This window comes from Notothenia rossii, assembly GCF_949606895.1.
Source record: "Notothenia rossii genome assembly, chromosome: 5".
NCBI lineage: Eukaryota > Metazoa > Chordata > Actinopteri > Perciformes > Nototheniidae > Notothenia > Notothenia rossii.
In genome coordinates, this window is record NC_136903.1 from 73,854,168 (window position 1) to 73,879,316 (window position 25,149).

General features: G+C 40.1%; 4 protein-coding genes across 8 annotated transcripts; 2 read left to right on the forward strand and 2 right to left on the reverse strand.

The window, feature by feature from the left end:
• Nucleotides 1–159: 159 nt before the first annotated feature.
• On the reverse strand, nucleotides 160–4,415 carry LOC307039776 (WD repeat-containing protein 82-like). The gene is made up of 10 exons (XM_079682163.1): nucleotides 4,277–4,415; nucleotides 3,445–3,613; nucleotides 3,137–3,237; nucleotides 2,949–3,015; nucleotides 2,586–2,688; nucleotides 1,843–1,959; nucleotides 1,560–1,715; nucleotides 1,383–1,452; nucleotides 575–717; nucleotides 160–483 (listed from the first exon to the last, which is right to left on the reverse strand). Exons 1-10 carry the CDS (start codon nucleotides 4,296–4,298, stop codon nucleotides 451–453), a joined length of 981 nt encoding a protein of 326 aa, XP_079538289.1. The 5' UTR covers nucleotides 4,299–4,415; the 3' UTR covers nucleotides 160–450.
• Nucleotides 3,612–8,202, forward strand: rpusd4 (RNA pseudouridine synthase D4). Its single transcript, XM_079682162.1, has 6 exons — nucleotides 3,612–4,727; nucleotides 5,441–5,648; nucleotides 6,184–6,277; nucleotides 6,568–6,718; nucleotides 6,829–6,926; nucleotides 7,780–8,202. The coding sequence occupies exons 1-6, from the start codon at nucleotides 4,304–4,306 to the stop codon at nucleotides 7,981–7,983; spliced, it is 1,179 nt and encodes a 392-aa protein (XP_079538288.1). The 5' UTR covers nucleotides 3,612–4,303; the 3' UTR covers nucleotides 7,984–8,202.
• Nucleotides 8,203–8,797: 595 nt separating this feature from the next.
• On the reverse strand, nucleotides 8,798–14,909 carry LOC307039773 (transcriptional regulator QRICH1-like). Of its 3 annotated transcripts, none has more exons than XM_079682157.1 (12): nucleotides 14,400–14,909; nucleotides 13,473–13,730; nucleotides 13,316–13,384; nucleotides 12,809–12,943; nucleotides 11,538–12,725; nucleotides 11,046–11,205; nucleotides 10,638–10,792; nucleotides 10,431–10,545; nucleotides 10,245–10,353; nucleotides 9,988–10,139; nucleotides 9,792–9,882; nucleotides 8,798–9,375 (listed from the first exon to the last, which is right to left on the reverse strand). In XM_079682157.1, the coding sequence occupies exons 2-12, from the start codon at nucleotides 13,719–13,721 to the stop codon at nucleotides 9,186–9,188; spliced, it is 2,613 nt and encodes an 870-aa protein (XP_079538283.1). In that variant the 5' UTR covers nucleotides 13,722–13,730; nucleotides 14,400–14,909; the 3' UTR covers nucleotides 8,798–9,185. The 3 variants fall into 3 exon arrangements, with proteins under 3 accessions (XP_079538283.1, XP_079538282.1, XP_079538281.1); XM_079682156.1 differs by having other exon boundaries at nucleotides 13,316–13,390; XM_079682155.1 differs by having other exon boundaries at nucleotides 9,976–10,139; nucleotides 13,316–13,390; nucleotides 14,400–14,907.
• Nucleotides 14,910–15,670: 761 nt separating this feature from the next.
• Nucleotides 15,671–19,750, forward strand: LOC307038413 (proline-rich transmembrane protein 3). 3 transcript variants are annotated; one of them, XM_079679789.1, is made up of 3 exons: nucleotides 15,671–15,743; nucleotides 16,279–16,492; nucleotides 17,508–19,750. In XM_079679789.1, the coding sequence occupies exon 3, from the start codon at nucleotides 17,553–17,555 to the stop codon at nucleotides 19,122–19,124; it is 1,572 nt and encodes a 523-aa protein (XP_079535915.1). In that variant the 5' UTR covers nucleotides 15,671–15,743; nucleotides 16,279–16,492; nucleotides 17,508–17,552; the 3' UTR covers nucleotides 19,125–19,750. The 3 variants fall into 3 exon arrangements, with proteins under 3 accessions (XP_079535915.1, XP_079535916.1, XP_079535917.1); XM_079679790.1 differs by lacking the exon at nucleotides 15,671–15,743 and having other exon boundaries at nucleotides 16,069–16,492; XM_079679791.1 differs by lacking the exons at nucleotides 15,671–15,743; nucleotides 16,279–16,492 and adding an exon at nucleotides 17,143–17,188.
• Nucleotides 19,751–25,149: the final 5,399 nt, after the last annotated feature.

Below are 25,149 nucleotides of genomic sequence, written 5' to 3' on the forward strand. Positions count from 1 at the left end.
CGGCTGTGTATTTTCAAATTCTAGCGCACTCCAGCTGGTTTATCCAAAATTACCTAACCCCACCTTTAAATCAATTAGATTACATTAATAAATGTTGTATAATACATAAAGATGTATTTGATGATACAAGTCAGAATAAAGGAGAAAGAAAAAAGGATATTCATCTAAGACGTTTTATTATAAAATGTTCAGACAATAACAAAAGTTAAAATTAACATGACATATAAAAACAGGCCTAGAATGCCTGATGCGTGTAGATGTACCTCAAATAACATTATAAACCTGAAGTTTGTGGGATATTATTCAGTCACAGCAGGATCCACACGGTTAAAATACTGAAGGTAAAAAGTTTTAAATGTTTTAAAAACCACGAGGACAAAGAAGGCGGTCCAAAACGTAATCCTTCATCTCTGCATGATTCCACGAGGACCCACTCTGATGAACGTCCCTCTATGAGTCATCAATACACGGAAGCCAAAAAGTCTGTTAAAAGAAGAGAAAGAGTTATGAAGTGGCCCTTTATTCGCAGTTCGTCCAACAGCAGCTACATGAGGCTTAATAAGTGAGACCTCACCATGTTAGTGCAGGCACTGGCAAACGTCATGTATCTGGGGTTGAACTGTAGCGTGTTGATCGGTCCTGAGTGTTTCCCGTCCAGCACAGCCACCTTCATCCCACTCTCAGTGCTCCAGACATGGACTCTCCCATCCTCTGAGCCTGCACAACAAGACATAACTTAAATAGAGATGCAGGGTATACATCTGGCCTATAAATGGGAACAATTATATTATTCAGATACTAATATTATTTCCAAAAATGTATCAGGCATTAGCACGAAGCCCCATTGCTTTCCTTGAATCAACAAGCACAGCCTCTCCACATTCGGATATAGTAGGTACATCTTTAAAGTTAAATGTGTCATCCATTCGTAACCATGTATTGTATAGACATTGACATGACGAATAATAAAAAAAAAAGGTCATACATTGAATTGGAATTGCAAAATGCTGTGAAAAAGCTCATATATGATTGTGGCGCTTTTTTAATGTAGTTTAATAGAAACATTTATGAAATCTTAATAGTCTAAACTGTTTATTCTGTTGTCAATATGGTTAGGTTATGGAATAATTATTCACCCGTCTTTACTCACTACAAGCCTTTCTTGAACTTGGGTATGCATCAACTAAAGGCTATGAGCTTATTTAAAAAAAAAAAACTAAAATGGGAAATGATTTGCTATTTAATCAGAATTGGCCATGAGTGATTAATGATTGTTGGAATCAGCTGAGAAGAAAATTGTGTATCCCCAATTTACCACACAGGTGCAACAGAGATCTTACAGGGAGAGACTAAAACATTTAACATGATGTAGTTCGTCTTACCGATCATGACAAACTGAGAGTCAGGAGTGAAGCAGGCCTCCAGGGAGGTGCCTTTACTGTTGTTGTAGCCCTTAAAATAAACAGTAAAATGAATAAATAGAAAATCACACTCATTTATACACAGGTGTAATTCAGTTGGTTAACAGCAATGTGATGTGATAGCTTTACGTCTCTTACAGAAAAAGTATGCAGCACAGATCCATTGAAAGCATTTAGGACACGAATTATCCCTCCGTTTGTTGAGATGAGAATTTGTTTCCCATCGTTACTGAATTTGACTCCAGTCAAGTCACAGGCGCGATTGAACTTTGTCTCAAAAGAGGCAAAGGGACCCTTTTAACAGAGAGATTAGATGTATTATAATACTTTATAACAGGGAAAAATGTATCAGGGATATGAATATTCTGTGTACATGCAGGGATGCACAAGCAAACCACAGACACATCGATTTGCCTTTTACCTTGTCAAAAGCACGCAGGTCGTATAGTTTGATGGCCTGTGATTCCACTCCTGCAGCAAATATCAGCCCATCAGGGTCGAAGGAACAAACAGGTTTCCCCAGTGGATTAGTCAAACCCTTAAACATAAAGCATTGGAAATTGGTTAAATGGTTTAAAAAGCTTGGGATTTAATCATTCCTATACAAACGTTGTTTTTATAATACAGATATAGGCCACGGATATCCGACAGCTTATTGTAGACCACTGCCAAATTTGAAAATTCACCAAAACCACTGCTATGCTGTGTCTCCGTACCGTTCTTACACTACCTACGTTACACTATCTGTAAACAGCATAAAACTGATTTATTATAACTTGAAAATACAGTAAACTGTTTCCTTCCATTAAGTTTGTTTGTTTGTAGCCTTTATTTAACCAGGTATCCCATTGAGATCAACGATCTCTTTTTCAAGGGAGACCTGCTAGTCTCTGTTTAAAGTTAATGTCTTACATAATTGTGGGAAGATCCAAGTGTTCCATGGTTGCTAAATCAGGTCTGGGGACACCCAGTGGTCACAGGACTAATGTTTCTTAAAAAGTGTACAGTGTCTATCTTACAGTGATCTAAGTACCTTAATGCTTATTAAACAGCTGTAACACTGTCTAAAAGCTGTACAAGTTAGCAGTAGCTGTTATTATATACGCTTCAGTAACTGCCTACTGAGAGAAGAGGAAGTGTCATTTATTTTCCAGCCTGACATACCACTTGACAGTTTGGAGCGCGCAGATCCCAGATCCGGATCGTTTTGTCCAAAGAGCCCGAGATAAATGTATCGTCCACTGGTGACATGGAGAGAGCTATAACCCTACAATTGAGATTTTTGTTGAGACAAAACAAGACATTTGATTACAGGGAATAGTGATGGATATTGTTTACAATTTTCATATATTTTATGGATATTGAAAATAATTGATGGTTGCAGCTTGTGTAGATAGTTTAATGGCAATGTTTCCCTGGTGTGCAGACTTTGTATTTAGAATGAGTTTGTTCATGGAAACATGTACAGTATCTTTGTCCACATCCATCTACAGCAAACAGTCCCACATTGTATCCTTTTTTACTCACCTTGCAGTGTGACCAGGGAAATACCTGATGTACTGGTTGTCAGTAAGTGAAAGGTATCGGATGGTATCTAGAACAAAATAATATGTCATTGGCAAGTCATCAAGAGAACATATATGTGCACTTTATTTTTAGTTCATAAGGTTTGGTTGCTTTGTGTCAGCAGCTGACTGTCAGTACTCAGTAATTACCGTCTAGTTTGTTGGAGCTGTAGACCACTGTCTGTGTATCTCCATGTGTGTAGCGGATCAGATCTACTCCATACTTCTTGCTGTAGAGGGTCCCTTTAGGTCTGAGAAAGGAAAGAATATTTAAACACGTCAATAACTTGATGGTGAACCGCAGTGAATACACTGCACTGCCATGGTCGACACACACTATATGGACATTCATATTCACAATCTGTATATGAGAATATGGGTCATTCCCATATATTTGGGGCGCAAATGCATAAAACGGTTATACCTTGTTTTTAAATATAATATTATTGGCCACTTACTTTCCCTCTCGGATGTCATACAACACAATGCAGTCGTCGTCGCTGCTTGATATTGCATGTTCACCATCTGGGCTGAAGTCCACACAGTTGACTTTTTGGGAATTTTGTCGAAATGTTCTGGCAACCCTGAAACTCCGAAACACGCTGTCTGTGATCTTCATGTCTACAGCTTTTCATTCAAAAATAATACAGTGTGTAAAACATACAAGTGGACATTTGTATCAGCTCAGTTTTAAAGAAACCTGCTTGACTAGTCGAGCGAAACATGAGTAAAAGCGCCTAAGATCCTTCATTCAAATTACATAAATGCATTTTCAGTTAAAAACAAGCGGATAAGGGCTGCAACGTTCTTATTATACATCCATGGCTGCAATACGATAAAGCAACACGAGCTGAAAAGGAAGTGTTTGGTTTGAAAATCTTCATCTACCAGAGGGGCGGTGCCATCCAATTGCCATTACATTTAGATGTTTCAACAAACCGGGAAGTGGCGGGAGCAGAAACGAGCAAACATGTTGGAAAAAACGGAAGCACTGCATACACCACAGGAAATGGTGTCTTGCTGCATCGTTACAACGTTTTAAAAAAAAAACTGGTTTAAAAAAGAATTATGCTTTGACTTGTCTATACTTGAACATGATCACGGTTATACATATTCAAACATTGGACTGTTGTGTTGTATTGCTTGTTTATAGTTAAAATCGGTTAAAATACATATCCTACGCTTTTATTCTTAAGTGTACTTCCAGGGCCATCCGGAAGTCACCGGAAATGGCAAACATGTGTCCTCTGAAGTTTATGTTTGTAAATTGCTAGTGTGTAGCCGACTGACCTAAGCGAACGTGTAGCTCCATCCACAATGAACAGCTGTAGGAGAATAGCCTGTAGTGGCTGGAGGTCAGGCCTGAACACCGTCTTCTCCCGGATCACAGCCCCGTCCCTCAGCCGGAGCCAGGCCACCTCCGCTGCCCCAGACCCCGACACGGGAGAGAAACCCCGGCTTAGAGCTATCGACCTGGCGAAGGAGGTCCAGCAGGAGAAGACAAAGCCCCCGGTGGTGGAACAGAGGAAGAAGCCCCAGGCGGAGGCGTCGGGAGCAACGGAGGCAGAGACTCCTCCGCCTCCGTCCGGGCAGCAGAAGAGGGTGATGGAGCTGAAACGGTTCAGTCTGCAACTGCAACAAGTTCATCCCAACGTGCTGGCCAAACACCTGCTCAGAGGTGTGCTGTACCAGGACAAAGATGTGGTGATCACCAACAAACCTTATGGAGTTCCTGTCAAAGGTAAACTATCAATAGTTGAAGACAATCAAACATATTTAAAATCTAAGTTCAGTCAAAGAGAGTTTTTGGTAAGGAAAATTCATGAATGGATGGTTATTTCCTTAGAGCTAATACGATTAGTTGATTAATCCATTGGTGTGTTATTGCAAGAAGATTTTTAACAAGCTTCATAGATGGCTGTTTTATAGATTTACCATTTTTTAAACTTCAACAGATTTTTTTTTAAAATAATGTAATTTAATGTAAATGGTCAATACATTTTTTGAAACCCAGCATATTGTATTACAATGTATTGTTTTGTACTGTCCACAACTAAAACATTTAATTTAAAATAAGATGCAGCAACTGAAACAACTACATATTTTTGTTAAATAAAATAAAATATGAAATTTAAAATATGAATTAATTGTTTTTGTACAGTCTATTGGGTGGACAGAGCCATCAACTATTAATTTGCTTAATTGGCTGTCTGGAATTCCATGCAAATCTGCCATTATACTCTATGCACAATGTGCAAAAAGATAATAAGCCAATATAAGCCCATTACATAATTATGTGTCTGCTGATATTCACCATAATGGTAACTACTGACAGTGTAGTATTGCAGTATTTGAATAGTTTTGATCGTTACAATATTTTCATAAATGTAAAATCCTACTGACATTGGACTGCCTGGACCTGAATACATGTGTATTTACTGTTGCTGTTCTCAGATGATTGCGGGGGAACATCCATCTCCTCTGTGCTGCCTGTTCTCTCCAAAATGATGGATGGGATGAAGATGAAGTCTGATTCTCAGCTGATCCCATGTCTGCGGCTGGAGAAGGAGACAACAGGAGTGTTCCTGCTGGCCAGGAGTGAAGAAGCAGTGCAGCACATACACAGCCTTGTCACAAATAACCAAGTGCAGAGAAAATACTGGTAAGAGAAGAAGTAGGACATAACACTGCAGTGCATAGCCTTTTATCTGAGGTCACAGAAATACATGTCAGTCTGAAACTTTAAACAATTTAACAAACTTCATAGGCAGTACCAAATAATCAATGTGTATACACAATTTTTAACATAAATGGATTTTGATGTATGCTTAATCCCAGGAGGCATTTTGATTTGTTGTAATAGTCTGGGATATGTCAATGATAGGAAAGGAGCAGGAAGTTAGCATTAGATGCCTCATAAAGCAACCATGAGAAACTGGTTCAATCTGGTGGAAAACTGTAAAAATTACAACATTGAAACTAGGGTTCTGGATGTAAAGACGTATATGCAAATGTTGACGTTTTGCTGTAATTGCTGTTGGATCAGAAAGTGCGTCTTTTAATAAGGACATTTTTGTCCATAAGAGTCTCTGAGTGTCTGTCTTTTTGCTGCACAGTTTATTATAAACTTATTATATTATCCCTAGGATGCACAATGGTTAAAGATCTTTGTGATCTTAACATTTTCACCTCCTCAGGGTGGTCATAGTGGGTGTACCTGTTCCATCAGAAGGAGTGATCGACATCCCCATCATAGAGAGAGAGGTCCCAGGCCCTCGCCCGCACTACAAGGTGACTCCTCAGTAAAAATGTGTCAATTAGTTTGTTCAGCTGACAGAAAATGAAATCTAAATTTGATAATGAATTGTCGTTGTGAGTATGCATACCAGTTCCAGCATTACAATTACAGAGAGCTGCTACAGTATAGTATTTTTTGCTATTGGTCAAATTGTGTTAACTTAGTAGACTTTTGCTATTTACAATTGCTCTTAGTAAAAAAAAAGTTGAATATCTTTAAATATTAAAATAATTATCATTCTTTCTTGGTATCACTCTTCTATAAACCTTTTCTTTTATTTCAGATGGCACTAAGTCCTCTTTTCAGAGTGAGTGATACAGGCGAAGGTGTGACCAAAGTCCGCGCCAATCGGCAATCCCAGCCTGCAGTGACCAAGTACAAAGTGTTGGACAGCGGCAGTGGCTGCAGCCTCGTGGAGCTCCAGCCTTTAACTGGTAAGATGGGTGTTCATTCTTTTTACCAGACCGCCATTTCAGCTTGTCAAATTTCCTTTCAAGAAGACTGGATACATTTTTTCAACACAATGTCCTTCTTTCATCCACAGAAGTGAAGCACCAGATGAGAGTTCACATGGCACTTGGTCTGACATGCCCCATTCTTGGAGACCACAAATATTCCCACTCAAGCAAACTGGCTCCTCAGGTAAGATGTTTACATTGTAACACAGAGACAAGACAACATTTGCTCCCAATAACAAATAGAAAATTACCCTTAAGGAAGAGTGTAATATCATCAGCTGCGTTTTGACAAGGGGACAGAGGCATACCTGTTGTTAAAGCTCTACTTTGATAGGTCCCTGCGCTTCATTAACCCATTATATAATAATTGCCTAATAGAAGTTTTATTAAATGTACCATTGCTGTATCTCAAATAGTAAAAAAAAAAAATCCTAAACATGTTGTAGATGTTTTCCTTTGGAATCAACTTTCCCAGATTATGCAAATCACACATGAATGTTTTTAATCGCCTCTAGTTGTAAACAGCTACTGGTTCTACACTAGAGGTAGAGAAGCCAAAAATAATCAGATCAGAAATAATGTAAATAGCTGCTGACAGCCAACTGATCGTACGCCTTATATGATTTATCTTTCGCCCTTGGTGGCGGAAATTGAAAATAAGTAAACTGTGTGGTGATAAGGCTGATAAACCTCAACAGGAGACAGTGAGATGTATCACATGTATATCCTTGAATTCTTTATAAACGTATTTAAACTGTAAGTTTAATTTTTTTTTTTTGTTCATCTCCCACCCAGTTAACAAACCAGCTACTCTTAATGACTGATCCTCAAACCCACCCTATTGGCATTATAAATCTGATGGATGATTCTTTCATTCAAAATGTCATGTTGACTTTTGGTTTGCTTTCACTTGGGTATATAATTCAAAATGTATTAACATGTTATGAGGACCAACATTTCTGCAAGAGCCCAGTTTCTCTCACTCAGTATGTGCACCTTTGGTAATAAGTAACACATTTGTTCATTTTGGTGCGCAGAAATTACCGGAGCGTGTGCTGGGAAAGCTTGGACTGGAGCAGAGCAAGATCCGCCATCTTCCTCTTCACGTGCTCGCTCGACAGCTGACGCTGGCAGGAAACACACAAGGAGACATCAACGTGACCTGTCCCCTGCCTAAATACTTCAAACAGACGTTGAATCGACTGCGTTTAACGTTTTCGGATGAAAAGGACCAGCTATAACCACCTTTGTTTTTTTGTTAGCAATCCAAAGGATGTATAAATTCAGTGAGCAACTGCAGTAAAGGATTTCAGCTGCAACATGGGACGGGAGTGCACCATTTAAGTTAAATGGGAAATTAAATCATATCAAGCTTTGTAAATGTGAGATGCAAAATTATCAAACGGAAAATGTACAGTGCTATACAACTCGTTTTTTAGTAATAAACAAATGAAGCAGAACTGTATTACAACTATTTCTTTCAATTAGTAAATCCAAATGTACACGTCATATCAAGGGAGGCATAGCCAGGCTGCTGTTGGTGTGACAAGTCATCTTTAAAAAAGGCCCACAAATAATCCACACTTCTAAAGTCAGTTTTGCATTTCCACAAACACAGCACTAAATTACTTTAACTTTTGAATTGCTTGTCATGAGTTTGGATACAAGGATTAATATTAAGCTAAAGAAATGTTTTTTCATCTGCATGTCCTGTTCAATAACCCACTATTCATACATACAGGGATAAGTAGGCAAAGATCCTTGATGGTTGTTTAAATCACTAGCTATGACCTGAGAAAAAAAGTTTCTAATCTCCTGAACGACCACAATATAGCACTTTGACCTTGTATCTGAGGTTTGACTCACACAAGCATAAGCTATGAAGTCTTTTTTGAAAACAGGCACACGTTTTTAAGCTCTGAACGTATCGATACAGGATTCAAAATGCAGTCAATATACAAAAACAGTTGTAAGAAGTGGTCCTGTATTCGTCCATTAATATGTATCATAGTGGGACTTTGAAGAAAACGCAAATGTGGTAAATAGTCGGCAAGGTTAAGTAGTAAAGGGTTTAATATCCTCATTGTTTTGATACTTTTACAGAAAAATGTACCCTCTCTGATGAGCTCGGAGGGCAGGAGGTCAAATAGGTCCAGCAGTGGTGAGACTAAATCCTCCCTTACTTGCCAGTTTAAAGGTTACAGAGGCAATGGCTTACAAAAGGTGGTCAAAGAATACAGTCCAACCCAGCAGTTGAAAACAGAAAATGTAAGAAAAAAAAGATTCATTCAAGATGAACTCCTTAGAGAGATAAAACCATTGCAGTAGGATATTTCAAATTTCATTTGAGATGACGGGGCTTGAGGTTTATAGAGTCAGGATGGATACTGCATAGTCAACAATCAGTGACTGGAGTCCCATGAGTCCAGGGAGCCTTCTCAGCCTAGCTCATGATGCCCTCTACAACACTGAAGATCTCCTGGATCTCTCGGACCACGATGATGCGGGCCAGTACCTGCTCCACTTGCTGACTCGTGAGGGGCTGAGACGAGTACCACATCGGGCTGTTGGGTGCAACGACAGGCTCTGGAGTCATGTAGTATGCATCGTTTCTCCCCTTGGCGCTTTGAGGACTGAAAAAAGAAAAAAAAGGTAAGTTTTTAGGAAATCCATACTCGAAAAAAAAAAAAAAAAAGTTGTAATCTCTCCTCTCAAGATCTCTGAAAAAGCTCAGAAGTCTCCCCATTAAAAAAATGCCAACCAAATGTTCCTATGGTGTTTTTCAAGGTCTTAATTATTGGGCACAGATCTGGGTAATACAAATGATATCCACCCAAAAATAGCTGCAAAACTTAGGAGACATAATAGATCATGGGAATGGTCAATAAGGTATTAAGCCTTTACACATGTTTAGGTACCCATCTTTACTTCTATGTGGCATTTACTGTTGACATTTAATCAGCCCCAGTCCCCAATAGTAAGAGGTTGACGATGAGGCACACTGATGAATGATCCAGTTACACAGGATGTATGTGATCGAGTGACTCACCATTTGAAGAGATAAAAGTCATAAAGTTTAATGGGGCAGCGAAGAGGATTCTCTGGATCCTCAATCTGCTCGTCGTACATGTCGTCAGTTCCTGAAAAAGAAGACCCACAACACATCAGCACAAGAAACTTCTGCTGTCCAAGTCCGTGACTCATACCATGGCTTCCTCCCTCATTAGGCTTACTGTATTGAGCACCTTTCTGTCCTGCACTCTGCGGACCTTGTCCTTTGAGAAGGCGGATACTGGTGGCTTTGTCCTTGGCATTAGCGGGGTTCTTCCTCGTGTGTCTTAGGACCTTGGAGAAAGCAACGTTCATGTGTTGTTCAGCTGTCATCAGTTGGAAATGCCTGTGAAAAACACACGTTTAGCACATCAGAGACATCTAAAGTGCACGTCTGTGTCATTAAAGAGAACATATTCAGGTCAGGCAGTGCTCAGACAGGGTTACTCACTTAGTGTTGAAATACATTAGGGTTGTGAGCAGTGTGGATGGTGAATGTGCACCGAGCTGTTTGCACTCCCACAGCATTTCCTCTGTCACATGACTTGGAATGACATAGCCTAAGATGAAAACACACAATGAGCAAGTCTTTCTATAACACAATGAAACACAAGCATTAGTGTTGATTGTCTCTAACCTAAGGGATGGACACTGGGTCTCCAACCATCCAGAATTTTGTGTAAACACCCACAAAATCGTGTGTAATATGGATCAGAGAAAATGTCATCCACACGTCCATTTTCAGAGAGATACTGATCAAAGAAAGAAAGAAAAATGAGCAAGTTAAAACTTGAAGCAGACGGCGTGTTGGCATGATGCACAAGTTGAGCATGGGAAAGCTAACCTTTTGTATGCACAAGAAAACATAATATAGAACATCAGATGTGAACTGCTCTTCCTCGGATCCTCGTGCCTCTTGCGTCATGAGGGAAAGACCCAGGTTCAGCTCGGCTACTGCACTTGACACCAAGTCTTCTTGAAAACGCAGCGGCTGACGACCTGTAAGAAGCCACGGACAGAAGAGCACAGGAAACGTTTTTATCAGTGCTATAATAACTAAATCAACATGCTTAGTTCTCAGTTTAAAGCAGAATGAAAGTTATTAAGAAGTTAAATATGAAAATTGATGTATCAGGAATGAAAAATAAACTGAAACTATTCTTGTTTGAGTAAGTATACATTTATAGACATCATGGCTGTTTGATTCATATCAAATAGGAATGTGTGTGCTAATAGTGATTAGTTGACTTACGTCCTATGGGTGCAAGCTTTGTCTTTTCCTGCTTATTGAGCTCTGCATTTTTTCTCTTAACCCAAAGACGCCAGACCTCCAGGCCCTCCTCTGGCTTCAGGGAGATAGGAACCATGATCTCTGTAGGCTGCTCCACATGAGCCTCCGTCTCTATGTGACCCTGCACAATTACCAAAATGAAATAATCACAGTTAATACTTTCTGCGATACAGTGCAGCAAGAATGAAAAGCATCTTTGTCGTCACATGATGACAGCTAGATAACTGTGTAATTACTTAAGTGGCAACATCTTACATGTCATTGTTCTTATTCATTTGTTTAGTCTATCAAATTCCGATATTTGAATATTCTTAGGAATAGAAGGTTCATTATTCTTTGAAATTGGTATATTAACATTATTATGCTATTATTTGATCATTACATCAGTGCCATGGAAGAGTGACAGATTGTTGTTAATAATAAAAAGAGATTACAAAGAAAGTCTGTTCGAACCTGCAGATGGAGCTGCTGGTCTTGTCCATCGTCTCCTTGGCCATGCTGCTGATTTGGATCCCAGATATGGACCGACTGCGTGGTGTTGTAAGACCCTCCTACAGTCTGCACTGCCACAGGGATATGAATGTTCCCGTTCATGAACTGCGCTGGGAACAGGGTCTGCACTATTTCTTCCTGCGCCCCAGTTGAGGGCGACTGCACATCTGCAGACCTTGATGAACTGGGGGACATTTTGTCCTTACCATTGGTGGTGGACACTTGCATTGAGTTGTATGTGTCCTGTGGTATGGTGATGTGAGTAACCCCCTGCTGCTGCGGAGTGGAGTACACAGGGATGGTCCAGGTCTCGCCTGTGGGACCAGTGATGGTTCCTGTAGTGCTGTACAGTTGAGCGCTGTCAACAGTGAGCAAATCTGGTCGTAGGGACACATAGCTCTGCTGCTGCCCTTGAGGGATGGCTACAACTGTGGCTACCTGCTGGCCCTGTGGGACTGCATAGGACACCGACACAGGGACATCCACCTTACGCTTCTTGGCCGGTTGAAGGACAGTTGACACAGTGGAGGACCTCCTCTCTGCCTCTCTGGCAGAGTCCTGTTGCTGTGATGGAGACGAGGTTTCTATGGTCCGAATCTGGATCTGTTGGCCATCTTGTAGTTGAATTTGCTGGCCACCCTGCAGCTGAATCTGTTGGCCACTGTGTAGCTGAATTTGCTGGCCACCTGGTAGCTGAATTTGTTGGCCTCCCTGTAGCTGAATTTGTTGGCCACCCGGTAACTGAATTTGTTGGCCCCCCTGTAGCTGAATTTGTTGACCACCCGGTAACTGAATTTGCTGGCCTCCTTGTAGCTGAATTTGTTGGCCACCGGGTAACTGAATTTGCTGGCCACTCTGTAGCTGAATTTGTTGGCCACCAGGTAACTGAATTTGCTGGCCACTCTGTAGCTGAATTTGCTGGCCATCGTGTAGTTGAATTTGTTGGCCACCCTGGAGCTGAATTTGCTGGCCACCCGGTAACTGAATTTGCTGACCACTCTGTAGCTGAATATGTTGACCATCGTGTAGTTGAATATGTTGACCAGCTTGAAGTTGAATTTGCTGGCCGCCTGGCAACTGAATATGCTGCATTCCTTGCAACTGGATTTGTTGTCCTCCAGCTACAGCAGCCACCAGCTGCGCCTGAATCTGTGGAACACAGTCGAAATAATGAACAACCAGAATCACATTAAAGCACTTGATATGGGTAACTGTTTAACTACATCCAGTACCTGCTGCTGCTGCTCCTCTGTGAGCTCTCCCTGCTGGATAAAATGTGTTGAGATTCCCTGCAGGTCCTGCTGAGAGGGCGCAGCCACTTGAAGAACCTGGCCAACGGTTTGGTCCTGCTGTTCCTGGATCTGAACCTGGCACAGTGCAAGAGTTTGAAAAATAAACAGGCCTGTCAGAACACACATCAACAAAAGAATGACCTTACTTACACCGTGAAGTACTTTTTTCCAGATCTATGAATACCGAGTTGATCAAACTTCTTCTAATCAAACAGAGGAAGTTACTACACTATGTGTTTTTGTTCTTCACAGTGAGTGGTATTAGAGCAGCAAGGGCAAAGATAGTTCACCTCAGCTCCACTTTAACCCAAATATTCAAACACCAGGCAGCCTTATCTTTTGTTTTCCTCTTGGCAATGAGTAGAGCGTGTTTCTGTACCTTTCAGGCCCCATCTGTCTTGTGCAATTTAAGCATAGAGAGAAACGGACAGTGCCATATAAACTAACCTGCACCTGAAGCTGCTGTTCAGAATCTTGATGCACAGACAAATGAGGTGAAATCTCTGCCGATGTCACCTGTACCTGTCATAAAGCATGTACATGTATGAAGTGAATAATATAATTCAACATCTACAACCATAACAAAAAAAGGACCTGCTCTTACCGGACAAGCCAGCTCTAAGAGAGAGCCAGCCACCTCAGTGCTGTCTGCGTACACACAGTTGGTGTCTTGCTGTTGGTACACCATGGCTGTGGTGGTGGCTGCCCCTCCCTGCTGGCTGAACTCCTGCAGCACCTCTGGGCCCTTGGAGAGAGACTCGAGGAACTCCTTCATCCTGTGCTGAGGCACAGTACGGGCCTTCTGCCGCACATACTCATCAAAGGAGACCACCCCACTCTCCTGCTCATTCATCCTCAAGACCTAGAAAGAAAATAAAACATTTAAAAAAATGCTCTAGTCTAAAACAGCTCACTTTTACAATGTATAAGCACAGATATCGATAATGAATAGTATTCCAGTAAAGCATGGGCAGTGCAATAATACAAGCACAAAAATAGTTAGCTTAATAATGTTATTTTAACCTCTACTTCTAAAAAAGGGGGCGTTTAATGAAAATAGGAGGCACACGGTCCAAAGTGCATTTTCAATACAATGAATGCTAGTGCACTTTTTCTAGTAACTTAAATAGTACGTTCACAGATATAGCTCACAGCTAGGTCTAAACTGTTATAATATGAAAAACTATTTCAGATAAATTTTAGAGCACCAACAGTACACATGCCTGCATTTTCGTCCTAACTGACTGATAATAGTGTCTACGTTACAGCTAGTGGCTAACAAGTTAGCTTTACGATGTTAGCAAGCCACTGTTTTGTAGCATATGGATAGTCATCTAGTAACCGCTATTTGTATACAACATAATCAAATACCAATGTGAAATATACTGTCAATTGTGCGAACAGGTGACACATTTTGCTCGTAGCACAAGTTAACAAACATTAAAGAAACAGTACATTCATAGCAACGCTAGCTAACCATTGTGCTAAGGTTAGCTAGCTAGCTCGATGGCTCTGAATCCTGTCATGCTACCTTAAATAAAACGAAATCCTCTCCTTTCCGCCAAGGCACGGTGTTTAAAACTAAAAAAGCTGATAACGTCTAACAGCTACCACCAGCACACCATTCACTTCGCAGCATTGTGTGTGTAGCGACGTTGTAATCCTGCAAACAATGCTGTGATTATAGATTGCGATAAAATTGTAAGAGCAGCGGCAGCGAGGAGGCGAGGTCTGACGTCTGATGAGGTCCAGGCACGCCTCGGTGTAAAACTAGTTTCACAGTTCCAGGAAAGCACACGATGTATGGATCCAACTTAATTCCAATTGGTATTGCTACAACATTCACAATACAGCGACACATGCGAAAAGTTCCACGGTTTATCCAGTAAGATACACAATGACGGAAGTATAGGCCCCGAAAACAACGCGACTCCTCTCTAGATTGCTCTGCAAGGCGACGGCCTGCCGCGGTGTCCTCTGAACAAGAAGAGTTTCCATCCTGAGAAAACACCATGCAGGCATGCACTGTAGGGCTATGTCACAAGCTGCAAGGATGCTTTATCAGATTTCATAATTTTCCTGTTTAATTAAAAATGCCACACTTTAATATCTAGTTTTGATTAGGAGCCACGATGCTACCTTGCCAAACACCACTATTAATAATCACCCACCATTTAATATATAATTGATTAACTGTATTACCTGACTATATTATTATCTGGCACTGAAAAGCAGAGAGGATAAATAACTGAACAAAGAATAATAATAATAAAGTTAAAATACACACACACACACACACACACACACACACGCACACGCACACATACAGTGTATATACACTTATAAATATATGCAGTCAGATAGATAGATAGATAGATAGATAGATAGATAGATAAATACTACATCCAAATTAAAAACTCTTATCATAAACTGTATCATAAATAGTCTGTCACTTAAAAATATAAAAACTTCTGTTGTTAATTTGCCTCACAATTATCTCCTTGTCAAACTTGATTTCAGACCAACAACAGGGTCCATAGCAATAATAAAGAGACATGTGGCCTGAACTTCTGGAAAGAATATGGTAAATGGACCTGTCAGACTATCTCGTACAATCACTGTGTATTACAGGAATGTGGTTTATTGTCATTCAAAATTGACTCATGTACTTATATGAGCTGCCAACATTTATAAATACTTTCCAGGATTGTTCTCGAGATGTCTAGTAAACATTTGAATGCATGTACCTTTAACAAAATGTAACTTCCCCAGTCTGCCTTAAAGAGCCAGGCATGTGCCGCTGAGGGCCTCCCCCAGTACTCTCCACAACAAACTGCCTCTCGCCCGTCTTAAGGTGGACCAACAAAGATGCACTGTGAGCATAGGCTATGTCCTCTACACACTGGATAGGAAAGAGTTAATTCCCACACTCACTGCAGACTGCAGGGGTTCTATAGTGGAATTGGTGGTAGGGGTAATATACGTATGTAAATATTTGTTATATTAATTAAATAAAAAAGCTTTAGAGTAATGCAAAAACACAACAAGATTAATCTAACTGGTGGTCATAAATAACAGTCTCTTATACATTTTACAATACTGTATGCATCTCCTCTAAATGATCATGACATTTAAACTAATTAGCTAGTGAGTTTGCATGAAAGAAATCTAGAGTGCACGTGTCTTGTTGGCCTCACATTATCACTTCATTCGACTTGCGCTTCTTAATGTAATCCCTTAGGGAAGGGATTTGCCTTTATTTAACTCTATGCAAAATAGCCAATTGAGCCTTGTTTGTTTCTAATAGTCAATTACCTATAAAAAGGTTCCTTTTTTATATCTACTAAGAGGAACAATCTCCTGGAAGATTATTTATTTTTAATTGGCCCCTGATATTTTTTGTTTTGCAGGTGACATCAGCATGGGAGGCTGCCGAGTAACCAGCCGTGCTGTAATAGGAATAAGACGTCATCTTGATGGCTGTGTGCATGTCTGTAAATCCAATGTGTTGAACCCTGAACGGGATGCTATTTATGTACCTCAATACTAAAATCAGATGCTATGCTATAAGTGGAGTGCTACCCTTGACGCACCCCAGGGAAGAAGAGCAAAAATGAATCACAGGTCAGTTATCTGGTTTTATTGAGTTTTAGCTAATTGTCTTGGGTTTAGCTTATAGTAGCGATTTGTTTTTGGTAAGAGATTGTTTTGGTATTTATGTGTTATGACCGGAGAATTGGTCAATCCTTCTTTCTTTTGCTTTAGAGAATCCACAAGAGCATTTTATGTCAAGCTTAGTTAATGCTTTTGTATTTGTTCTTGACAAAGTGCACTTTGACATTCTTAACACAAAGTCAAGAGAAAGGGCATTTCTTAACCTATGGTTAATAGTTTGAGCATTTTTAAATAGACAAAAATAAATCAATTTAGTTTATCATTTAATGTTCCCTGAGCTTGCATTTTTAAATAAGGTAATCTTTAAGAATTGTTTATGGCATTCTGAAAATGTTGTCATTATGTATAATATACCAAGAGGTCACAGACTGGCTCATCCTGTTTGTGCCAAGCTGTGTTGTATTTTTTGCTATAAAGAACACAATAAACAGGCTGGCAATGAAAACCTTTCTGGATCTGGAACCACACTAACTACATCACTAGCACTTACTCTTCACCACTCAGAGGCTCATGAGAGCTGACAAAGCTAATACTTAAATTACAGGAAACACTCCCTGCACTGCACACACACTTCAGAGAAAGCTCCCTGGGAAGGCAGCAACATTACAACTGAGGAAAAGTTAAAAGATTATTCGTACATCAATAGTGAGTTGAAAGGGAGAAGCATTTATTATTATCTCATTGTACATTAAACAATTATATTCTATTCTATTCTAGTTAATCAATGGAAGTGAACATAGTTAATTGAAGTAAAACATATGTCATCCATTCCTAAATTATTTTCTTTAGGTTGATATGATGATAAGAGATCACAATATACTGTCAGTTCTTAAAGATAGATCAAATGTAATAACTTTTAGCCACATAATAAAATGCACAGTTAATTAAAACATATATATTTTTACAAATTGAATCCTCCTCAAAATAAGATTCTCCTCTGCCTCTCTCTGCCTCTCATTTTAAGGTTTGGACAGCCCTGATCTCATCAAACAATGCATCATCTTCCACAATGAACCAGAACCTGTCGGGACCTGCAGGTCCATGTGTGCTTGGTTTGAGTCCTTGTGTAGTTCTTGCAAACTCAAATGGTACCAATCTGCTCTGGGATGACATGGGCTGCACACTGGCATTAGCCTGGGAATTTCATGTTTTTGGATCAGCCACCCTTTTCATATTGATGGCAGGCCTGGCCGTTTTGGGAGTGGCTGGTGCATGCACTCGTCCTCGCCCCCTCTGTGAAGCCCTGATTTTGGCCAATAGTCTCCTGATCCTAGGTGGTACTCTGCGTGGTGCCGTTTTACTCCTCGATCCTTATGGCACTCGTGGTATCCTGCCCCGTGCAACTCTGACTGCACTTCATAATGTTCCTCTGCTGATCCTCCTGTGGGCGCAGGTGTTCATTGCTCTGGTCAATTTTAAAGGATTGAAATGGGTTTTTTTCCCGCTTAAGCTGCAGCGCCCATGGGTGGTTGGATTACTGGCGTTATCACACTGTGCCCCATTAATTGCAGCAGACCTTTTTTGTTACACACTATGCCCCACTCTCCCTCTGTTGCTGCAGACTATTTCCCTCTGCTTGGGCCTGTTTTTCTGCATGGGAATCCTCATCATGTCTTTCTCTAGTCTGCACCCCAGTCTCAGGTCACCTGTACCCCGGTGCGTTTCCTCACAGAGGATTGAGAAACGTGCAAAGCGAGTTACGGCAGTGTGCTCCTTCTTCGGGTTTCTCTGCTGCAGCCTTCACATGTATGGTCTCCTCTGGCTTTATGGACTCCTGGGGAACTGGAGATACTTTGGCTGGGGCTGGTGGCTCAGTCAGTTTTGGGCAAGAATACTCGAGTTAGCGTGGGGATCTTTTTTGCTTGTCCTGGGATCTTGGATCTTTTGGACATCTTCTTGTGGTCATTCGGAGCAGGGCAGAAGTGAAGTGGCTAAAGCGTTAGAGAAGACCAGCTGGTGCGGTAGGATCTTGGCCAGAATATGGAGAGGACCACTTAAAAAATCTGAAAAAACTTGGGAAGATTTGAAGCCAAGTAACTGGGCAAAATATGATGTGTCTAGAGCATGTTTCATCAACAACTTAACATGTCCGTATGACGATCAACCGTCTAACATTACACCAGAATACAACCCTGAACCTGTTAGCAAAAGCAGCTCTGACTCTCAAGCTGCATTACATTGGCAAAAAGTTGGGGAGTGTGAATGTATTATTTTACTGGTAGAATTAGACATTCGGCCTCCATCTCCCATTAACCTCAGGTGCAGCATTGACAATGCCCTTTACCATAGGCAGTTTGTACCAGGTCTGTTTACACCTCAACCTCCCCCTTGGACACAAACTATGTGCAAGGACACTACTGAGGAAACTTATTATGGTACAGCAATATTCCCTCCATCTTATTCTGGCCATGGCTGGACGTTGGAATCAGAGTCTCTATCTGCATCTGTGGAAGGTATTGTCGGTAAAGAACCGTTACAGTCAGTCAGTGTTACCACAGATTATAATCGTAGTGTTAGGTCTCCAGCTGCTGCAGTGATGCATCTGCATGACTTGTCTGAAGAAGATGTCACAGGCCTCTAAACTGTTTCTAAGTTCAAGAGACCCACTTATACTATCTATCATCTAGCCTTCATGAAAAGGTACAATCACATATGGAGAGAGCTTCCGCAAGACATGGCCTTATCCAAGCAAGAACTGATTTCCTTATGTGTCATTCCTTTTCATTTGACTCGCATTGACTCTTCTAAATACATCTTCACTTGTTGTAGCAGAATTGTATTCAAATGTGAAGAGCATGGACATTTCCCCCAGGGCATATAGCATTTCAGGATTTATAGATGTTTATATTCTTTGTCTCTGTATGCCAGTGTTATTTTTGTATGAAGAATAGACCATCTTTAAATTAAAGTGTGAATTTCCTACCATCTGAGTTAACACCGCTCTCTTGTTGTTGTAACCTCACTGGTTAAAAGCCATGTTGTTTAGGCTCATCTTTGATAATATGAAAGCTGCATTATTTTAAACCTCAAAAATGTATATGATTGTATTTTTTTGTGTTAAAAAAGTTTCAATGAATGACTTTGATGAAGTCCATGTGCAAAAGTTGCATTAAACCCGAGAACTGTCGTTTGAAATTGTTTATGTGTAGCAAAGTTTGTAAAGCACAAATGCAATTATATTGTTCCAATGTTTGTTCTGAACAGTATACTAAGAGTAGTTTACTCATTCATCAATTTGATTGAATTGTGGCTTTTAAAAAAATCTATTTTTTTAGTTGAATCTGTTGTTGCGATCATCAATGCACTTCTTAAATTCTTCTTAAATCTACCCAGTTTAACTATTTAAACAGTTTCGGGCAGATTATGTTCAACAACTGCATTTTCATGGAGCCCCAATGACAACGGCCTAACCCTGCTGTGATACCAGCACCATCTGTTTTACCCCCTGTGATGATGGTGAATATTTGTGGTACAGTATTACAGCTTTTAGTAAAAGTTAAGGGTTAGTGAATGAACATATTCACTAACCCGTGGCTTAAAAACGGCTCTAGTTTTTTTCTAATCTGTTATTAAAGCTGTTGCAGGGTCTGACCTTTGGAAGTCCCTCATCAAACTGTAGCTGTTAAACGTTTAGTTTGAAGGGCTTTCTGGAGGACTGACCTCACTGCTGTACAACAAAGGCTTGTGCACTGAGCTCAAAGTATAGTGAGCCCTCTTGTGGCTAAAAACTGAAGCTGAAATGTACACATGCCCTTGATCAGAGGTCGGAAGTAACTAAGTACATTTACTCAAGTACTGTACTTAAGCAACATGTTGAGATACTTGTACTTACTTGAGTATTTCCATATTATGCTACTTTCTACTTCTTATCCACTAATTCAGAGGTAAATGGTGTACTTTTACTCGACTACATTTATTTTATACCTTTAGTTACTTTGCAGATTTGGATTAATGATGAGAAACATAATCAACACCTAAATAAAACTTTAGTTACACCTTGAGTAAATCCACAAGCTACCCTGCCTGCAGTATACAAAGTAATTACAACTAGCTGCACCTTTACCAGCTTTGAAAAGAATTTAATGCATCAATAATTATAATCACAACTTATGATATTTATTATTCTGAAATGGACCAATTTGCGTAATAAGTACTTTTACGTATTATCTTACTTTTGTGCTTTAACTTGAGTGACTTTTACTTGGAACTAGTATACTAGTATTCCTTCACTCTGGTACTGTTACTTAAGTACAACATCTGAGTACTTCTCACATCTCTGCTCAAAGGGACATTTAGCAACCAGGAGAAGGGTAACAATTAGTAAACCTATAATTTTTTTTCAAATGAACTCAAAACAACTTCAGAAAGGGAGCTAACATCAATACATAGACATAGAATAACACATAAGCTGAAGTACATACAATTCAATTGTTCAACAATATTACCTTATATGGTACCTTCGGAATTTTAGAGAAAGCATTCTGCTCTGGAATTCCGGAATGTTCCCGACACATGAACATGGAACTGCATGGATCTCCATACCAACGGAGGCCTCTCTGCTGTTCATTTCACACAAACCTACTGGAGAGAGAGCATTAGAAAACATACAGAGAGAAAAAGTTCAAATTGTGAACACTAAGATGTCTTCTAGAAAACACCTCATTGCTGAGATGGAACTTGTCCATACTTTATCTAAACTGACCCCAGAGGAGAGAAAGGTGGAGGTCAGAAGAAAAATGTATGTGGAGCTCAAAGCAGTGGAGATGGAGCGCAGACAAAGAGCTGCTCTGGAGATCCTGGCAAAAAGTGAGAGGGACAGAGAAGAGACTCAAAAAGTGACAGAAAGTCTCAAGAAAGTAAACATGGAGAACGACAGGAGGAGGCAGGAGGCCCCAAAGGAAAGACAGCAGAACCAGTTGAAGCAAGAGAGGCTTCAGTGGCAATGGGTGATGCTGAAGGGAGTCCAAAGCCCATCTCACAATGTCCTCGCTCTGAATGAAGAGCAAGAGAAGAGACGAGAGGAGGCTGACATCTCGACCCCCTACATGAAGTCACCTCAGAGAAAGAACAAAACTCTCCACAACAACTGGGTTGCAGAGAAAGAAATGCACAGTAGGCCTGTCGTTGATGACGCCACATATCTCCTCTTTGCTGCCAAACAAAACCCAAAGTCTTACGGTATGTTGGGGGGTTATTTTTTTTAAATGTAATCCGTTACACTGACAAATATTTAATTAAATCTATTCTGTCAACAGATTTCACACAACTGTATTAAGTTTAAATTATGTCTCTACATGTAATCCAATACTCTACACGCCTGTGTCATATTCCTCTACTGTGGCCTTGTATTACATTTTTTGTTAACATGCAAGTAAACTTTTATTTTATTTTATCTGAAGGAAAAACAGCTGAGGTCAGAGAGAGCCTGCAGTCCCTGCAGAAGGACAGACTCTTAGTTGAACGCTGGGTTGGAAAGTACCAGCAGAACCATGAGAAGAAGCGGGAGAAACGCCGGCTGAAAGCAGAGGCTCAACACGCCAAATACATCGCCTCCAAGAGCCATGGCCCCCAGCAATCCCTGCTCGATGAACTGTTGGACTGGCAGATTTAAATCCAGATCCCACAGATTTCTTTTGACTGTTGTCTTTTGACCTTGTTTCTTTAATTGTTTTTATTGTATTTTCTTAAGTATAAAAGTGTTACATTCAGTGTGACATAAAACATCAAGTTGTTACGTCTACTCTCTTGCATCAATGTTGGTTAAGATGTGTGGAAATATATACTGATGTACTGTGGTGGTGGGAACAAAGAACATTTGTTGTAGTACTTTGAGGTACTTTACTTGAGTATTTCAATGTTATGCTACTTACCGTACTTCTACTCCACTACAATTCAAAGGTCAATATTGTACTTTTACTCTGCTACATTTATGTAGTACCTTACTTTGCAGGTAGAGCTTAATGATAAACAATAAGATCAACACATAAAGAAACTTTAGATACACCTGGATTGATTTCACACTCTACACACCAGTACATAAAGTAATTTAAATTAGTTGTAGTTTTACCAGCTTGATAAACACAACAATACATCAATAATTATAACCAAAACAAATAATATATATGATTCTGAGATGGGGCCATCTGCATAATGAGTACTTTTACTTTTGTACTTTTACTTGAGTGACATTTTAACTGCAGAACTTTTACTTTAAATAGAATATTCCTACACTCTGGTACTTCTACTTTTACTTATAGATCTGAGTACTTCTTCCCACTCTGCTCTTGATGTAGTCAGATGGTTTGCTGGTTTCCTTGCAGAATGAGAAGTATTTAATCTCTTTTCCGTTGGCGGATGTTGGGCTCTGAGTCACATGCCCACCAATAAGGACATCATGCCTACTAGAGAAACAATAAGATAAGATAAGATAGAGCTTTATTGTCTCCCTTAGGAGAAATGTGTCTTGAGCATCGAGATAATAAACATAAAACATTCAGGTCAATCAGTCATAGATACAGAACAGAGATCACATATCACATGGCAAAGAAACAAACAAGAAACACACAGGTACAGAACTTTCCCTATTGCACATATCCCTATTGCACATACATAATCAAATATTGCACTTTCCCTATTGCATTCATAAATAATCAAATATTGCACTTTCCCTATTGAATTCATACATAATCAAATATTGCACTTTTCCCTATTGTATTTATACATAAATCAAATATTGCACCTTCCCTACTGCATTCATACACAAATCAATATTGCACTTTCCCTATTGCACCTATGCATAGTGTCCGTCAAATTGCACATATCCCTATTGTGTCCATACCTATTTACACATAATGCACTTTCCCTATTTAACCTTCTCGGTTGCACAAACTACATTGTAAACATTGCACCTCCCAACAACTCCTAACACAGCATGATCGCAACTGTTTCTGACTGTTCAGCAGCTTGATTGACAGTTGAACAAAGGAAAACTTATACCTGTTCAATTTACAGTTTGGTAATCTATACCTTCTGCTTCGAGGGCAGCAACTCAAACTCTCTATGCAGGATGTGTTTGGAGTCGCATGTGATTTTACGGCCTTGCTTTCTCACCATCTCCTCAAATATATCCTGAAGAGAGGATGGTGGAAGCAGGCCAATTATTTTTCCAGCCCTTTTTATCAAGCTTTGGAGTTGTGATTTAGATTTAACTGACAAGTTACCAAACCATGTTGTGATGCCATTACGAATAATACACTCAATTGCTGCCCTGTAGAACATTAACATGATACATTTATCCACTCCATGAACCCTGAGCCTACGCAGAAAATGCAGGCGCTGGCTTATCTTTGAGCATACCTGATCCACCTGATGGGCCCAGCCTAACTGAGCATCAAAATAAATAAATCCCCAAATATTTAAAACGTGAAACCTGCTCAACTCCCTCCCTGTTGATAAGGACTGGGCTGTGATCACCTACTGACTTGGGGTCAAAGTTAATTTCCTTTGTTTTTTTTACATTTAACACCAGGTTGTGCGCCTCACACCACTTCACGACCTCTTCAATCTCAAGTTTATAAATAGAAATGTCTCAGTCTGAGTCTCTAGTCAGTAGACTAAGTATGGCTGTGTCATCAGAAAACTTTATAATGTGGTTGTGTGTGTGCCGACTCCTACACTCACTTGTGTAGAGTGTGAAGAGAAGAGGAGAGCTAACGCAGCCTTGTGGTGCCCCTGTGCTTATGACCTGTGTGTCAGAGAGGGTCGAGTTTACTTTCACCTGCTGCTGTGTTTCAGTTAGGAAGGAGTGATACCATCTAATTAAGTAAGGATTCACATCCATCTGTTTGAGATTTTTTAACATTATCTGGGGAAGAATAGTATTAAAAGCTGAGCTAAAGTCCATGAACATTAATCTAGCATAAACTGAAAGATTTTCCAGGTGTTTTAGAATAAAGTGAGTTGTAGAGGTCAGAGCATCATCTGAACCTCTACCATCGCTATATGCAAACTGGTAGGGGTCCAAGAGGTGTTGCACCTCAGTTTGCATGTTCCCTACAATAATACCTTCTAGTGACTTCATAACTATTGAGGTCAAAGCCATTGGTCTGAAGTCGTTGTTGTCATGTGGGCATGTTTTTTTTGCAACTGGTATGATGACAGCTTTCTTTCGTATTTGAGGGATGCTTCCCGAGTCTGCAGAGAGCTGGAATAATGGAGCTCATCCCAGGCAGGGGTGAGCTCATCTGCAAACGTTTTCAGCAGGAGTGCCGAAATACCGTCTGGCCCACTGGCCTTCTTAGTAGTTTGAAAACCCTGGCCACAGCACTATCATCAATTATTATTATAATATTGTGTATTGGGTCACAGGTTAAAGAGGTTGACAAGTTATTACATGCATCAATGTTAGAAGCAGAATTAATATCAACACGTTTGTAGACGTTGTTAAGTTCATTTGCTTTGTTAAGCTCATCCAGAACATGCATCTCCCTCTTGCCGGAGTTCAGATTTGCATTTTCTTTAACAGAGTCCCACAGTTCTTTCGAGTTATTGGTTGAGAAAGCCTCTCGGACACTCAGACTATGTTGCTCTCAGGCTTCTTTAAGTTT

What these genes read in the sequence shown, in the direction of transcription:
- rpusd4 (XM_079682162.1), top strand. Translation starts at nt 4,304, where the DNA reads ATGAACAGCTGTAGGAGAATAGCCTGTAGTGGCTGGAGGTCAGGCCTG. An exon ending in TTATGGAGTTCCTGTCAAAG is followed by an intron (nt 4,728 to 5,440) that starts GTAAACTATCAA and finishes TGCTGTTCTCAG; the next exon opens with ATGATTGCGGGGGAACATCC. An exon ending in CAAGTGCAGAGAAAATACTG is followed by an intron (nt 5,649 to 6,183) that starts GTAAGAGAAGAA and finishes TCACCTCCTCAG; the next exon opens with GGTGGTCATAGTGGGTGTAC.
- LOC307039773 (XM_079682155.1), bottom strand. Translation starts at nt 13,721, where the DNA reads ATGAATGAGCAGGAGAGTGGGGTGGTCTCCTTTGATGAGTATGTGCGG. An exon ending in CTAATGTATTTCAACACTAA is followed by an intron (nt 10,140 to 10,244) that starts GTGAGTAACCCT and finishes TGTTTTTCACAG; the next exon opens with GCATTTCCAACTGATGACAG. An exon ending in ACAGAAAGGTGCTCAATACA is followed by an intron (nt 9,883 to 9,975) that starts GTAAGCCTAATG and finishes CTTCTTTTTCAG; the next exon opens with GAACTGACGACATGTACGAC.
- LOC307038413 (XM_079679789.1), top strand. Translation starts at nt 17,553, where the DNA reads ATGAACCAGAACCTGTCGGGACCTGCAGGTCCATGTGTGCTTGGTTTG.
- LOC307039776 (XM_079682163.1), bottom strand. Translation starts at nt 4,298, where the DNA reads ATGGAGCTACACGTTCGCTTAG. An exon ending in TATGACATCCGAGAGGGAAA is followed by an intron (nt 3,238 to 3,444) that starts GTAAGTGGCCAA and finishes TTCCTTTCTCAG; the next exon opens with ACCTAAAGGGACCCTCTACA. An exon ending in CTCTCAGTTTGTCATGATCG is followed by an intron (nt 718 to 1,382) that starts GTAAGACGAACT and finishes CTTGTTGTGCAG; the next exon opens with GCTCAGAGGATGGGAGAGTC.